Source organism: Bremia lactucae, linkage group LG14 (assembly GCF_004359215.1).
Source record: "Bremia lactucae strain SF5 linkage group LG14, whole genome shotgun sequence".
Lineage (NCBI taxonomy): Eukaryota > Oomycota > Peronosporomycetes > Peronosporales > Peronosporaceae > Bremia > Bremia lactucae.
Genome location: NC_090623.1, coordinates 1,029,700 through 1,046,195, shown reverse-complemented (window position 1 = coordinate 1,046,195; position 16,496 = coordinate 1,029,700). Strand labels below are relative to the sequence as shown.

Genomic DNA, 16,496 nt, shown 5'->3' with positions numbered 1-16,496 from the left:
GCGGCGGAATCAGTCACTCGAACCAATGTGTTGTTTGCCGTGCGCCACGATTGATCACAATCTACCACATTCTTGAGCATCATCGCAACTTACACATGTGCACTCGACCTGCAGTCCAAAAACCACGAGTCGGAGTCAGCATTTGCACCAGTCCACCGCCGCGTTTTCACCACGCCTTTGCTTGGGGCACTTGGCTTTGATGTGGCCAGTCTCACCGTAGCCAAAACTTGTACGTGTCTCGGCACTTTTAACCCGTGCGACATATCTGCCTCCGCGCTCGACTTAATCTCTTGGAGAGCCGTAGGGCATTGACCTGCTTGCTCGCGGCTTGTTGTCCAGCTCGGCCGCTTCCCCCTTCTACTTTCGGCTCGAAATTCTGCTTCCGAAGTCTATTGCAAATGCGACAAGCTCAGCTTGTAGGGGCACCCTTTGCTAGTACTGATATCAGTACTAGTCAACCTACACCAATTACCGTGAAGGTGCAGCGCCTCGACTACTTGTGCAGAGAAAGGTTTTAAGTAGCTAGGAAGTCCTAGATGTATTCATAGTAGTCTGCATGGTCGTGGGATGGATGTGCAAAGAACAGAAATGTGTCGCACTGTCAACAATGGAAGCCGAGTTTCGGCGACTTCTTAAACACCGACTGAGATGATGGGCATCGTAGAATTGCTAAAGGAAATCGGCGTGCCATTCTAGTCAGGCTCAAATTTTCACATTAACAATTGAGCAGCTATTGCTCAGATCAACGGCGAGAACACGTCAGGGCAAGCGATACAATTTATATGATCTGGATAGAAGTAAATGCTGGAGGTTAAGTACTGCAAATCCAAGAAAATGCGTGCGGATATCCTGACCAAAACCCTCCGAAAGCTCCCACTCAGCGAGCTGCGTGGACTGATGATGCTTTGTAAATAAGCACGCCCACGCGGGAAGGAGTGTCAAAACAGTGTAGGCGGGCACGTCGTAATGCGGCCACGCTCTACTTAGACCCACACGCTAGCACAGCGAGGAAGCGGTTTAACCAGCTTCTCTTGCGTGCAGTGAGGTGGCGCGTTAGCGACCTCACCCAACGCACTAAGTACTCTTGTTAAGTGTCGTCACGGGAGCGGTAATCCGGCTCCTCCTGCGCACTTATCAAATAGGAAGTAGTTTTCAGACTGATTTATATTTAATAGAATTAAATATAAATTTTTATTTTTACCGACTAAAATGTCATCTCAATAGATAACACTTAATATGTATTGCGAGCGTATCTTTCTAGATACCTTGCGTAACGGATGACGCTGGGCGTCATCCCTGTTAATGTGAATGGACCCATGTGCATCACGTACACAAGGGTTGTTCACAAATATGGACCACACCCAAGTGGTGGGTCTAATTACTTTTTTTGAGCAATTGACCATCCTTTTAAGTACAGAAAGTGTGCTTAACGGGGACTGTGTAACATTAGGGCAACTTAAGTCTGTTACAAACAGCGCGACTACTGATTAGACAGTCGACATTTAAGTTCAAAATAAACTAAAATTGATCAAAAAGGCTCAAATGCTCGATTTTCATCGTAATTTACAGATGAACTCCGTCCTCCAGTAAATCTGCCATTCGCCAACATGGTCGTGCTCGTTCAGGTGTTATGCGTCGATTCCGTCGAGACTTCTCCAAGCCTTCTCCTTTCCACTGAATCCCACCGGTATATGCCGTCAAGACTTGATTCTACACAATATCATATCTCTAACTCTTGCGTGCTGTCCAGTTTTCTATTTAACGTTGGCGATGGGATACAACGCCTGTGTATGGAGCACCACGTGCGTCTTGCGAAGCTAAAGCACATTTTTTTAACAGAACTCCGGTCTTCAACTCTAGGCGGTGTACCCGGTATGTGTCTAACCATTTCGGACACTGGCAAAGAAGGGGTACACGTCCATGGTCCACCTCAGACCAACAATTACCTCCAAGCAATGCGCCATTTCTTCTTTCGTCCGGATTTTCAACTCCAAGCATCCGACGTGCATTACGACAAGAAGACGATGATTCAAAGTTGTTTTGAAGACCCTGAAGTGCAAGTGTTTGCTGTCGCGACTCGTCAGCCTTTTCTTGGTGTTAAACGAAAGCTTTCGGATAATCTTCATTCGTCGATTGACCAAGTCGAATGTCGGCACGTGAGTGTGACGTACGTTATTGAAACCAAGCCACAACGAGGCAAATTTCTTGTAGAAAAAGCCCTGGCATTGGGTGTGCCAAGAGGAAAATTGTTTGGTCAATTGCATCAAGGGAAGGACGTGACACTCGACAGTGGCGTCGTTGTTAAGTCAAGCGATTGTGTCTTACCGTCCATGCCAGCGATAGCGTGTCTCATCGTGAGTTGTCCGACTTTGGCGCACGTGGACGCGCTTATAACTACCACGGGATTCGATCGATATCGAGCCGTCGACGACAAACCAGCACAAGTTCCGGTCCATGTCGTTTTTCATCTCGCTCGAATTGACGTGCTCCAAGAGCCACGCTACGCAGCGTGGACACGATCATTTGGCGCGCAGTCACGTCACGTCCTGCTTTGCCACGATGCCTGTGCCCAAAAGACAGTCCACCGTGCTTCTGCGAAGCTCCAAGCCCAGCTTCATGTCGTTTTTCCAACTATCTTTCCGTCCAATGAAGCGCATGAATTGCAAGATAGTAAAACTCCATTTTCGCGTCTTGTGCCACAAACGCCCGTGTTAGAACTTACGAATTCGTCGCGTGACGACACGGAAGCGGCTATGGTGGTGCTAGGGGAGAGCATGCTCAAGTTTATTCTTTCGCCTGTGGCTCGTCGTGGCTTTGATGCATCGAGTTGCTTGCCGCGACTGGACTTTAAAGAGATTCGACAGACGATGAAAGCTTCAATCGAGAGTCTCACGGATAAAGTACCTCAAGAGGATCCTACGATCCTCAATGGTCGGATTACGTTCTTAGGTACAGGCTGTGCGATTCCGTCGCGGTATCGCAATGTCACGGGGATGTACCTTGAGCTACCCACGGACGCATCCGATGGCTCGAGATGGGCGGGATTGATGCTCGATTGTGGCGAAGGGAGCGTTGGACAGCTCTATCGCTACGCTCAAGGCAACAAGCAACGTTTTCAACAACTTATTGATCGACTTCAGTGCGTCTGGATCTCTCATAACCACGCCGATCACCATCTTGGCTTACTTCGGCTCTTGGACTGTCGGACGCCTTTGGTAGAACCATTGCTAGTGCTCGGACCGTCCCCGCTTCGATTGTGGTTGGATGAATACGCAGACGTGGACACGACAATCAATGGCAAGTATACATTTGTCGAGAATTACTGCTTTGACCAGGCGGCGAGTCATCGCTACATGGACGTCGACACGCACGTGGAAGCAGCACGCGCGAAAGCGCGGTTGAAAGAGATTTTTCACATTGCCCAGCTCGAGTGTGTGGCAGTTAAGCACGCGCAACAGTCGTACGCTGTGGTGGTGACGTTTGAAGACGGTAATAAACTCGCGTTCTCGGGCGATTGCCGTCCCAGTCGAAAACTCGCGGAGAAAGCTTACGACGCATTCTTGCTCGTTCACGAAGCGACATTTGAAGACGAATTACTCACCGAAGCCAAGGAAAAAGCGCACTGTACCGTGCAAGAGGCCATTCAAGTCGGTCGAGAAGCAAACGTTCGTCATTTAGTGCTCACGCATTTCAGTCAAAGGTATCCCAAGATGGCTGTGGCCAAACAAGACCGTATTCAAGTACTCACGGCGGTCGATCTGCTGTCGTTACGATTTCAAGAGCTTACTCAGCCACACCTTATGGACGTATGCGCCAAGGTATTGACGCTTAAAGACGACGATCCACAACTCGGAGCTGAGGCGTAATTATTGATACGACAAGACACGATAAGTAACGAAACAACAGCTTGTGGTATTTGTAATCTGTGTCGTTCAACATTGCTGCGTTAAAAGCACTACCTTAGACATGCTGGACTCGTGAGAGCATTCCATCGACGACACCGTCTCGCGAGTATTCCCGCAAGACGGCTGGAATTGACGTTGGCGGGATCATTCCGAGCTCCGTGACGACCATCGACACGTATTCAATTGGCGTTACATCGTACACGAGATTCAAGAGCTTGAGATCTGCGAGATCTCGCCAGTCTGATAGAACGTGGCCCCTTGACGTCGTGTTCGTAGTGCGACGGCGCTTGTCAATGCAGTACGACGACACGAGCTCGTCCGAGTCGCCAAGTTCATTGTGTGTAATCGCATCGAGTTGGACACGATCCGAGAACTTGTACGTTTCACAGCAAAAGAGCACCGGGACGTTTGCTTCGTGAGCCGTCATGGCCACTAATGCCGTGCCGACGCGAGCCACCGCGACGCCATTGCTCATAAAGGCGGCAGCTCCAAGAATTACTTTTGTGACTTCGCGCATAATGTACGACAGCGCATGAATCTGCAAGTACGTGCACTGAAGTCCAGCACGCGCAAGAACGTTCACGAGTTTCCGACCTTCATAGTGTGGACGCGAGTCCACAACAATCACCCGTAACGTCGCGATTAATTCACGGGAAGCCGTCGCGATCTCCAAGAGCAATGCTTCGACGGCATTTGATCGGGCGTACGTCAACAACACATCTCCTGGACTTACAATTGTTCGCAAGTTCTTGACAATGGCACGAGATGCGAGCAAAATGCGACTTTGAACGTACTCGTCCATTTCGTCACGAATTCGGCGCTTTGCGTCCTCGTCACTAAGCTCGGACGGCGTCGATCCAATCACGCGACGGAGCCAACGAATGGCATTCCCCATACCAATTCCATGTGGACGACAGTCAATTAAATATTGAATCAAAGGCCGCAACCGTTTGTCCAAATCTCGTCGCAATTGCGTCTCTGGAGGCGTCACGTAGTCGTCAATTACTTGCGTAAATGCTTGAATCATGGCAATACACCGCGCATTACTGCCAACAATCCGTCCTTCGGCGTACTTTAAACCCAATGCGAGCACCGCGGCATGCACGTCTTCTTTTGTGGAAAACCCAACGTTTAACGACAAGGAACTCTCCCGTTCATACTGGGGCAAATGCGAAAACATTTCCACTTGTTTCTGAGCTTGCGTTCGCACGACAACCGCGGCTTTTAAACGTCTTGCCATCTTTTTAGCATCATCGTACTGCAATCGCGCGTTGGTGGGCATTAAAGTCGACACTCCAATCACTTCTAGCTTTTTACACTTGGTCGATTCGTTCTTTTGCTGCTGCGCTTCTTGATGCGCTCGACGCTCGGCTTTGCTGCGTTTTTCACGCTTCGGAATGCCACCGGCTTTCGCAAATGCTTCTGCCGCGTGTTTCTTTCGCTCGGCTTTCGTTAACGGCTTGATCGTGTCGTTAAGAGAGAGAGTTTCGACTGCGTCTTCGAGAGGTGACCATCCTTCGAGCTTGCCTCTGAGAAGCAATACATATCTATCAATTCAGGGGTTGTGATTACAAGTGAGAGGGTGGCATTACGTACTCATACGGTGCTTTGCTTTTACTACGTTTCTTTTGATTTTGATCGTCAAGGAGTGACTCTAGCGAAAAGGAGTGTTAGTTCATGAAGCATTGACGTGAAAGAAAGACGCACCGAGGTGCTTAAGGTCCGCGCCAGGCTCGAGAACAGGTGATGATCGACCGTCGGCCATCGATTGCAGCGGTATATTTCGAATACTTAGCGGAGGAATTATCGGTAGGCTACCGGTTAATACAAGCCCCTTTTTCTTCTTCTCTTTCTATTTTCTCGGTGTACCACATAATTCAAGTTTTGGCGCGAACACATTATTAACCCAAGCGCCTCGTGGAGTCCACGTGTCCACTTCCCACGCGCTTCCTGTGCTCGCCAGTCGTGTCTAGACTAGCAACGTCTAGTCTTATATTGCTCGCCGTATTTTTCGCTTTATCTTTGACCTTTTGGAATCCTCTCGTGTACCCGTAAGCCTTAGAAACGCCACCAAATATAAGCTCGTCGAAGCTTCCTAGCAGCAGCATGACAACCTCCACACGGGATTTACGAAAGATTCCCTCGCCATCCTTCGTATCCCCACCGCCTGCATCAAAGCCACTAAAAGCTCTCACACTTGGCAGTCAGCCAACACGGAAGCTCAAGTCCACGAAGCCAATGACACACGAACAGACTCAAAAGCTCCACCACAAGGCCAAACTCTCCTCCCGATCCACTCGCATCCTCGAAGATATTTCCAATACCAGCCACTGTGCAAACTTTTTCCGATCCGATCCAACCCGGAAACTCGACTTTTGCACTCCAAGTAAACCGAAAACAAAGCGTGTCAATGATCCCATTGAAACCTCGAGCAGCTCTTCTTGTAACAGTAGCTCCGACGACGATTCCAATTACTCGAGCGACGATACTCAAGCCATTTTGAACGCCACATCAAGTGATACTCGACGTATACATCAAAAATCTTCGCCTCTCGTTGCTACGAATGCTTTCGCTCCAGGACTTGAGTACCATTTCGCGGTTTCGTCCACAGTCTCCTCCGTTGCTATTGCTCCAAACGGCAAATTCTTAGTCGTTGGGTTTTACAATGGAATGATTTCTCTCTACCCGTTGACTCACGATGCCGTGACGTTCCGTCAAGGAGTGCTAGTAGATCAAATCATGCCACGAGGTATGTATACGCAGATTATGGTAACCGTTGCGATTCCACAAGATGGGAAGTTTATCTTTGCAGGCGTCTACCGTGGCTCGACGGACATTCGAGCGTTTGAAGTCGATAGTATCGAGCTCCCTACGTCAAACGACATGCTTTCATATCGCTCCGACGACGATAACATTAGTACTTTTGGAATTCCGACAGCAACTGTGATTTCCCACACGTTTTCCGACGCAAAGCTCAAAGGGTTTGCTGCAGTAACGAGTGTCACTGTAAATCGTTTGAGCCACTATCACACTGAATATCGACTTCTCTGTGGTCTCGGGATTAAGAATATTCATCTTTGGCGGTTCTATCAGCAATCGACCGCTCCTTTTAAATGGACGTGGGAGTGCATCTTTGATAAGCAAACGAATGGCATTTCATTGGAATTCATGACATTCCATCCGACACTGGAAAATCAAATTCTATCCAAGTCGGAGCATCAAAATGTTCGGATTTGGTACTTGAAAGAAGAGTACAAGGCACTGGAAAATACCGTCACGGTCTCGAAAACATCGCACATGGACGTGAAGCAAACGACGGATATTCTTGCGATCTATGGCAATTATGCATACGGAGGCACGGAGTCGCTTGTCGTCGTCGACCTTTTATCGGCAAGTCGTATGGAATTGGATTTACCGCTCACGAGCAGTGAGTTACGTGCGCAGGAGGAGGCTTTACTCGTGTCAAGACGTGAAAAATCGCTACGAGCGCGGCATCCCCGCATGAATCGACGACGAGGGATCGAAGACATGAATGGTCCACGTCATATGCGAAGTGTGAGCAAATTGGCAAGCCACGACATGGCGCCATTTACAGTCGGAAGATGCAGCGACGGCAGTGTGTTTTACCATCAAATAAAGCCCGAGACGGGTCTAGCGACTCCACTTGAGCATATTGAAGGCTATGAACAATTCTTTGAAGATCCGTCGCTGGATTTTCAAGCGCAATACTCGGATCTAACACGAGTGAATACGAATGGGTTGTTAGCAGTACTGCCACTGCCAGAGACGGACAAGGAGGAATGGATGATTGTTGCCGCGAATCAAAACGAATTAGTTGTTCGTAGTTTGAATGCGTTTTTACATTGCAAAGAGACGAAGAAGGAGGTTTTGCAGAGCGACTCGAAGTACGTTGTGCGTAGTGATCTAAAGAGAGAAGATAGCGCTTTTGTTGGCAGCAGCGACGTACAAGCGTGTGGTGCGACACATTGTACGCACCAGTACTCTAAAAAAGCTGACAAATTGTCTCTTAAACGCCGTCGATACGAGCGTGCAAGTACGATAAACGACACTCGTTGTACGCGCCAATCAAGTCGCTGCGTCGCAATGGTTGAAAGCTCGCACGAGTCAAGGAACGCGAGTTTCAAACAGGTCAAGAAGGTTCATGTGATTGAAGAAAAGATGGCAGCAGTGACGACACCAAAACGTACTATGCTGTCAACTAGTGCCGCGTCTCCAGTCGTTTCGATCTCGTCATCGTCAAGTTCTTCGAATCCTTCAACGCCCGTGGAGCAACGAAAGCACGCAACGAAAGACTTCACGGCATTGCAAGAACTCTCGTGGACATTATCGCCTCAAAAGCACAACATGGTCACGGACAGAGTTACTCTGAGTGATACGCAAGCGAGTCCGCAAGCTCAATTAGTTGATAAGTTGGAGAAGCGTCTTGATTGTAGCCAATATGCGCTCAAAAAGCACGATGTTTTTAAGAAGGAAAGCAAGAATACAGCGCAATCGATTGCGCTAGTCGATGATGCCAACTTGCCAAAGCAATTGGAGTCTGCGATTGAAAGCGTGTCGTTGTTTCAAAGTGACAAAGACTCCCTTTTGACAGCAGTTATGTATCAGTACGGCACACGTGCGTCAAGCAGCACCGAAGCTGAATTACCCGAGTCGGATGGCTTGGAAATGGACATTGTTGCAATGGAACAGAGTCATTTGTTGCTGCAATTTGCTCACGAGAATGAGCGATTAAAACAAAATTTCTCAAACGATCGGGCACGACTTTACAAGCAAGTAGACTGTACTTGTGCATTGCATTCAAAGAAAACCACGACGCATGCCATGAATTGGCGTCGTGGCGTCGCGCATCAGTATCATAAACGCCAGCACCTCGCTCGACGACATCAAAAGCAGCTCGCCGCCAAGTTCCACGAGCTTCGTGCCAGCTACGCGATCCAGATTCAAGAGCTTCTAGCCCTTCAGCAAATGCAAGCCAAGGCATTATGGGCGCGTCAACAATTTAATCACTTGTATCGACGGCTTTCTCGACCACAAACTCCCTTAGGAAGTGCTTCTCCACTGTTTTTGTCGACTTTGCCCAATCACTTCGTAGAAGCCACCACGCTTTCCTCGTCGACTTTGTTTGCGGAAATCTTTTCACCGAATTAAAATATCTAAAATTACGTATATATATTTAGTGCTATTTAGACGGGTTACGTTTACCGCATCAGATTTTAGATTTTAAACAATATATATATTGCGATTTTAGATTTTTAACAATATATATTGCGATTCTAAAGCTTCCTACGAAAAACAACGAGGTAAGGGACGGATCCCTCATCGTCCTCCCATGTTTCGACGTCTTGCCATTTCGTCAACCCGTGCGAGCGTGGTGAGGTACCAATCGCAGACAGCATCGGTCTCCATGACAGTGCCAGGTTTGTCCACGGACGTCCGCCACGATTGGACCACGGACGAGATCCATGCAATTTACAACCAGCCGCTCCTGGAGCTCGTGTTTCAAGCGGCAACAGTCCATCGCATGCACTTTGATCCGACCGAGGTGCAACAATGTACCCTTTTATCAATCAAAACCGGAGGCTGTACCGAGGATTGCAAGTACTGTTCCCAATCGTCGCATCACAAGACGTTTGTCAAGCCCGAGCCAACGAAAAAAATTGACGAAGTTCTCGAGATGGCACGTCGTGCTAAAGCAGCGGGGAGTACACGCTTTTGTATGGGCTCCGCATGGCGTGAAGTCGGTCGAAAGAATGCGTTTAAACACGTGCTCGACATGGTGCGTCAAGTAAAGAGTCTCGATCTAGAAGTTTGCTGTACCCTCGGGATGCTAACTTCCGAACAAGCTCTACAACTCAAGGAAGCTGGCCTTTCGGCGTATAATCATAACCTCGATACAAGTCGCGAACATTACGCCAAGGTGATTACCACGCGGACGTATGACGATCGTCTCGAGACGATTGCCAACGTACGGAATGCAGGCATTTCTGTCTGTTGCGGTGGGATTCTTGGTCTTGGGGAAGACACGATTGATCGTGTAGGGCTCTTGCATACACTTGCGACGATGGAGAAACACCCCGAGTCCGTGCCCGTAAATGCGCTTGTATCGGTGAAAGGGACGCCGTTGTATGACGAAGAGATCCCTCCCGTTACAGCATCCGAGATGGCACGGATGATTGCAACTGCGCGGATCCTCATGCCGAAAACCATGGTCCGTCTAAGTGCCGGACGCATGTCGTTTACGGACGCTGAGCAAGGGCTCATGTTCCTCGCAGGGGCGAATTCAATTTTTAATGGTGACACGCTCTTAACGACAGCGAACCCTGCGTTTGAACACGACAAGAAACTGTTTCAAAGCTTGGGGTTGAAAGGCAAGCCAGCATTTAGCGCCCACAAGGCTTCGCCATATCTTGTGAAAGTCACGCACGCGGCTGCTACGGAGGCTGTAGCGTAAGTTGTAACGAAGACATGGAAGACGGGCAAGAAGGAATCAAGTGGGGGAAAGGTTCAATACGTTTGCTTTGTTTTTTTTACGCGGGACTTGGGGATTTTGGCGCCAGACCGTTTTTTTGAAATGGTTAAATCGGCGATTAAAACCTCTTTCTTGTTTTTTTCGTTCGTTTCATTTTTGTGGTTTCTACTGTCCTCATTCTTTAGAGTGTCAAAGTCGTCCTTAGGGTAGAGATCGGCAAAGTCGTCGCACTCTTGATCTTGCGTGGCGTTTATCGACTCTGCGCGTTCGGTTTCCTCTTCTCGATCTGAGTGCTTCTCGTCGTCTGAATACAAGACCTTTCCGTGCTCGAGCTCAAAGGCATCAGCATCAAACTCTTCCTTGCTCTGCATCTCGTCATCACCGCTTGTTGTGACTTTAATCTTGACATGCGGTTTCAAGCGTTTGTAGCGCTTGCCTTGCACGTGTTTCTCCAATTCGAACGGGATGCGGTTTAACACAGTACCAGTAACGTTGCAATATAGCTGCTTTGGCAATTTGCGGTGAGGCACGATATAAGGCTCGTACTGCGAGTAGTCGTGATTGTACCAGTCACGGGCTTTGACAAATTTCTTTGACTTAAGGTGCTGCTCGATAACATCGACGCACGGTACCAATTCATGCTGCGTGATCTCGCACTTGATACGGAGGTGCTTGCTATCACCCTTGCTTGATTCTACCACCTTTAAAAACTCATGCTGGTCCAGGAGATGCTGCACATCTGGCGGTGCCGCCATGAGCTATTGTTGGCCAGCCAGCGTTTTTTGCAATTCAATAAAAAAAAGGATTTAAATTTTATACACTCGGTCGATTTCTTAATTTTGGCGAAAACTATTTAACTTCCGTCAACGATTGCTGAAAAATGGCAGCTCGAGCTTTTTTAAATTATGATAAAACAGAAAGACAGCCGCAGGCATTAATACTAGGGTCACCGACAAACTACTACGGTCACAGACATGACCACAATTTTGCCGACTCCACAATTTTTACTGTTGAAGTTATCATAATTATAAAAATGGCCAATGAATGCCAATGGTCGTATCGGATCTTGCCTCCTGAAACTTAAGCATGCTAGTTTATGACATGGGCTCCTTTTTAGAAGTGGTTCAGGATTAATTACTGCTTCACTGGGTCACATCATATAAAAGAGGACAGAGATCCTGATCACAAACGACACAATTACATCTATGTACACATCGAATAACTACAAAGACAAGCAGAACATTACATCCAGAATAAACTGGTCTTACCATATTACATTAAAGCAAACACTCTAACAAATAGGCAGCAGAGTCGGGACCACCCATTTCTATCGCAAATTTGTACATTTCAACATGAATCGGTCTAGATATCCATAACACTCTCAGCAGGCATGGACATAGAGCAGCAGCAGAACGAATGAGTTTTGTCATCACACTGAGCATATAGATCTGCCAGCAAAATTTGAAAACATGAAGCACTTCCGATAATATTGCAATCTTACAGAAGTAAAGAGCTGGGTTTGTTGACATTTTCGAAGTGGTAAGATCGGCACCTCTCGAACAAGCGCACATATATCTGAGGCAGAATAGCTAAAGATGTTGTTATTGATGTTCAGGTAGCGTCTCGATCAGCAGAGTAAACCAGTAAGATACCAGTTAGGTACCGGTAATGACGTCATGTGATGACGTCACAAGCTTCTAGAAGGTTCTATGAACTATGATTGGCTAGAAGTAATGATTGGCTTAGAGGTAGCAATAAGTTTGCGAACTAAGGACCTCAATATATTTACTTTGCATTTTGCATCGTACTATATAAGTGCCCTTTTCTTTAGGTTATGAGCCCAAGCTCGTTCAACTCTGCCTCCACCGCCATCAACTCTGCATCTGCTGCCATGGAATCGACATTGACCCGAATCAACAAATTCGATGGGACCAATTTTCATGCGTGGAAGTTCAAGATGCAGATGGTGCTCGAAGAGCGTGACCTATGGGAGGTCGTCTGCGGTGAAGTCAAGTTCGAGGACTGCAAATCGGCCCAGGATCAGTCGTCGTACAAACGGAAGTCTCGCAAGGCGATGGCTGCGATTTGTCTGTCGATGGAAGACTCGCAGCTGCCGTTGGTTAGCTCGGCTAGTGGGGCATTTGATGCATGGTCAAAGCTAGAAGATCACTTTGAGAAGAAGAGCCTCGCGAACAAGATCTTTCTTCGTCGACGTTTCTTTACGGCTATGATGGAGGAAGCTGATGATGTGCTCTCGCATATTAATAAGCTCAAGACACTAGCGGAACAACTCGACGCAGTCGACGCTCCGGTCAGTGAAGATGACTTGGTGATCACGCTTCTTGGGAGTCTAAGCGAATTGTATCAGCTTCTAATTACGGCGTTGGAGTCGCGTGCCGACACGCTGACATGGGAACCCGTAACGTCTCGGCTACTCCACGAGGATATGAAGCGCAAGGAGCAAGGCGGCGACGGAGCCGTAGTTGGCCAACGTTCGTGACAAGTGATAAGAAGCGCAATGGACGGCCAGCGAAGAAGACTGGCGCGTGTAACTATTGCGGCAAAACAGGTCATTGGATTGCGGCATGTCCCTCGCGCATTCAAGACAAGAACCACAACAACAACTCTCGACAGCGTTTTCAGCGGGCTAACGTTGTGCGAGATGAGGACCATGACGAGTATCTGTTTTCGGTCGGAGAAGCTCAAGAGTCGTCCGTGTTGCTAATCGATTCTTGTGCGACTCAGCATATGTCGCACACCAAAACGTTCATGAGAAATTACAAGAAGGTTGACTCTGTAAGCGTGCATCTCGCGGACGGTGGCATTGTTCAAGCGGTTGGCGTTGGCGACATCGTGATATCTATGCCTTCTCCAAGAGGAATGAAGAAAGGTGTACTCAAGGGCGTATGGCATATACCTAAGCTGAGTTGCAACCTGTTCTCTGTTGGCCGATTCACCAAGGACGTTGCACCCGTCACTTTCGACAGCAAGTATAGCTCTGTGCTGCTTAAAGAAAACAAGTGGACGATCGGCATTCGTGTCGGAAAAGGTTTATTCAAGTGAAATCTGTCTCCAGTACCGGTTGAGACGGTGAACATGGCAAGCGAGTCTCAAAGCTCGACCATTTCCAAGTCGTATCTTTGGCATCTTCGACTTAGCCATATTGGTTACAGCGGACTAGAAGCCATCGTTAACAAAAACCTTGCTACTGGGATCGACATTCGGTCTATCAAGCAGTGGGAGCTATGTGGAGGCTGTGCTTTAGGCAAACAAACTCGCGTCAAGTTTCAATCAGCTTCAACGGATCGTACAAAAGACCCTTTCAAAGTTGTCCACAGTGATGTGTGCGGGCCGATGAGGGCTCCAACTTTCGGTGGAATGAAGTAATTTGTTACTTTCATCGATGATAAATCTCGGCACTGCGCGGTATACCTTATGCGCAACAAGTCCGAAGTTTTCAGCAAGTTTGCTCCCTTTGTGAATATGGCCGAGAACAAGACTGACAGTCGTATAAAGGTGCTTCGGAGTGACAACGGGGGCGAGTACAAGTCAGCCAAGTTTGTCAGATTTTGTGCTGATCGGGGTATCATCCAGAAGTTTACGCCTCCGTATACCCCTGAACTTAACGGAGTGGCTGAGAGGATGAACCGCACACTAGTCGAATGTGCACGGTGTATGCTTGAGCATGCTAGTTTGGCCAAGAAGTATTGGGGTGAGGCAGTTATGACAGCAGCGTTTCTTCGTAATCGGCTGCCAACTCGTGCTCACTTGTCGCTCAAGACTCCTTACGAGGAATGGACGAAGAAAAAGCCGATACTCGCAAATGTCAAGGTGTTTGGCTGCCATGCAAACTGGTTACCCTTTTCTTTAAAAATATTTCAGCAAGGTGCACGTTCCCAAGGAAAAGTATTTGAAGCTGGATCGTTTTCTCGGGTATTCCGAACATGAGAAGGCATACCGTTTTGAGGACTTATCGTCGGGCCGGGTCAATATTAGTCGTGACGCCAAGTTTATGGAAGACACTTTTGCCAGTGGAAAATGTGGCCAAGCTCTCGATTCGGTAACCGAATTTTAAGATGGAAACGACGATACAGACAATCAAGACGACGATGAAGATATGCCAGATCAGTCGTCCGAGAATATGGCGAGCTGCGAAGAAACGCAATTGCCACAAGAACAATAATACGAGCGGCCAAATGAGTTTGTGCCAGGATCCAGACGCTATCTGAGGACGCAATCGCTTGAAAGTTTGTCACGTCCGCCAAGCTCAAAACGCCATGGACGCATAAGCTTTACAAATGGTACACCAACAAGACCATCACAGAGACCGGAAGGATCGCTCAAAGACATGTCGGCCTTACTTACGTCAATCAAAGAAGAAGAATTGAACTGTGCGTACGTCGTGGATTCAGTGGGAGAAGTGCCGACATCGTTCAAGTCAGCTATGGAATTCAGCGACGCAAGCAAATGGAAGGAAGCGTGTTAATCTGAGTTCGGGTCGCTTATCAAGAACAAGACATGGTAGCTTGGTTTCTACCAAGTAGTCGAAAAGCAATCAGCAGCAAGTGGGTTTTCAAGGTCAGAGAAACTGCTGAAGGACTCATCGAGCGATACAAGGCTCGACTTGTTGCTAAAGGTTTCCCGAAGAAGTACGGCGTCGACTTTGAAGAGACATTTGCGCCTGTTGCCAAATTCCCCTCGATTCGAATCATACTCAGCATTGCGGCTCGGCGGGGTCTTATTTTGCATCAAATGGAAGTCAAGACGGTCATCTAGACGAAGAGATTTACATGAAGCAGCCTGATGGTTTCGTCAGCCCCGATTATTCCGATCATGTATGCAAACTCAAGCGCGCGCTTTATGGACTATAGCAGTCTCCTAGGATGTGGAACCAGACTATCGACGATCTCATGCACCTGACTGGATTTACAAAGTGTGAAATGGATCACTGTGTTTACGTCAAGCGCAACAAGTCGGCTATAATATTTGTGGTTATCTACGTCGATGATCTTATTCTCGCGTGCAGCGACACGGTATTACTTCATGATACCAAGAAGGCTTTAAGCAAGCGGTTCGAGATGTCCGACCTGGATGAGCTCAAATTTTGTCTCGGCATGCCAGTTGAGCGAGATGGCGAGACAGGCGATGTGTCAATGCGCCAAACTAAGTTTTTGCAGTCGATTCTGATCAAGTACGGCATGCAAGATTGCAAGCCTGTATAGACACCTCAAGACACTGGACTAAAGCTTACCAAGGCGAGGTGCGAAAACGGCTGCAAACATCACGAGACCATGACGAATGTTTCGTACCGCAGTGCTGTTGGTGTTTTAATGTATTTGATGGTTGGTACTCGTCCGGACCTTGCTGCAGCTGTGGGATCTCTGAGTCAATTTGCTGCCGATCCGTGTCCAACTCACTAGCAAGATCTAAAGCGTATATTCCGGTACCTGCAAGCAACTTTAACACATATACTCAGGTTTTCAGGGTCTGGTTGTGGAATAATGGAGAGCTATTCGGATGCGGACTGGGCAGGTGATATTGAAACAAGAAGAAGTACCAGCGGGTACGTGTTTGTGCTTAACGGTGGCTGCATCAGCTAGCGCAGCAAGAAACAACGGGCGGTTGCAATATCTTCTTTAGAAGCTGAGTATATGGCGCTATCAGAAGCCACACAAGAAGCTGTGTGGCTTAAGGCTTTCAAGCGCGAGCTCGGCGAAGACTTGAGTGTAAATGCGTTAAAGGTGTACGAAGATAATCAAGGGGCAATCGCGTTGGCAAAGAATCCTGAGTTCCACAAGCGCACCAAGCACATTGATATTCGATACCATTTCGTACGTGAAAAGGTCGAAGATGGTCATGTGGTGATTGAGTATTGCCCGACGCTCGACATGTTGGCAGACTTAATGACCAAGCCACTTCCTGCAGTTCAGTTCGGCGCACTTCGATCCAAGCTCGGCATTCAAGCTTCAGTTGCTATCGAGTCGAGAGGAAGTGATGTTCAGGTAGCATCTCGATCAGCAGAGCAAACCGGTAAAATACCAGTTTAATTCCAATTAGGTACCGATAATGACGTCATTTAGTGACGTCACAAGCTTCTAGAA

General features: G+C 47.9%; 5 protein-coding genes across 5 annotated transcripts; 3 read left to right on the top strand and 2 right to left on the bottom strand.

Annotated features, from left to right (window-relative positions):
* Positions 1-1,607: 1,607 nt before the first annotated feature.
* On the top strand, positions 1,608-3,866 carry CCR75_001673 (uncharacterized protein; the record flags this gene model as incomplete). Its single annotated transcript, XM_067959774.1, has 1 exon — positions 1,608-3,866. The coding sequence occupies one exon, from the start codon at positions 1,608-1,610 to the stop codon at positions 3,864-3,866; it is 2,259 nt and encodes a 752-aa protein (XP_067816801.1).
* CCR75_001674 (uncharacterized protein) lies at positions 3,171-5,670 on the bottom strand (the record flags this gene model as incomplete). The annotated part of the gene is made up of 3 exons (XM_067959775.1): positions 3,171-5,434; positions 5,502-5,559; positions 5,613-5,670. The coding sequence occupies 3 exons, from the start codon at positions 5,668-5,670 to the stop codon at positions 3,961-3,963; spliced, it is 1,590 nt and encodes a 529-aa protein (XP_067816805.1). The 3' UTR covers positions 3,171-3,960.
* Positions 5,671-6,011: 341 nt separating this feature from the next.
* CCR75_001675 (uncharacterized protein) lies at positions 6,012-9,074 on the top strand (the record flags this gene model as incomplete). The annotated part of the gene is made up of 1 exon (XM_067959776.1): positions 6,012-9,074. The coding sequence occupies one exon, from the start codon at positions 6,012-6,014 to the stop codon at positions 9,072-9,074; it is 3,063 nt and encodes a 1,020-aa protein (XP_067816804.1).
* Positions 9,075-9,255: 181 nt separating this feature from the next.
* Positions 9,256-10,377, top strand: CCR75_001676 (uncharacterized protein; the record flags this gene model as incomplete). The annotated part of the gene is made up of 1 exon (XM_067959777.1): positions 9,256-10,377. The coding sequence occupies one exon, from the start codon at positions 9,256-9,258 to the stop codon at positions 10,375-10,377; it is 1,122 nt and encodes a 373-aa protein (XP_067816803.1).
* A 53-nt stretch (positions 10,378-10,430) lies between these two features.
* CCR75_001677 (uncharacterized protein) lies at positions 10,431-11,150 on the bottom strand (the record flags this gene model as incomplete). The annotated part of the gene is made up of 1 exon (XM_067959778.1): positions 10,431-11,150. One exon carries the CDS (start codon positions 11,148-11,150, stop codon positions 10,431-10,433), a length of 720 nt encoding a protein of 239 aa, XP_067816802.1.
* Between the last annotated feature and the right edge of the window lie 5,346 nt (positions 11,151-16,496).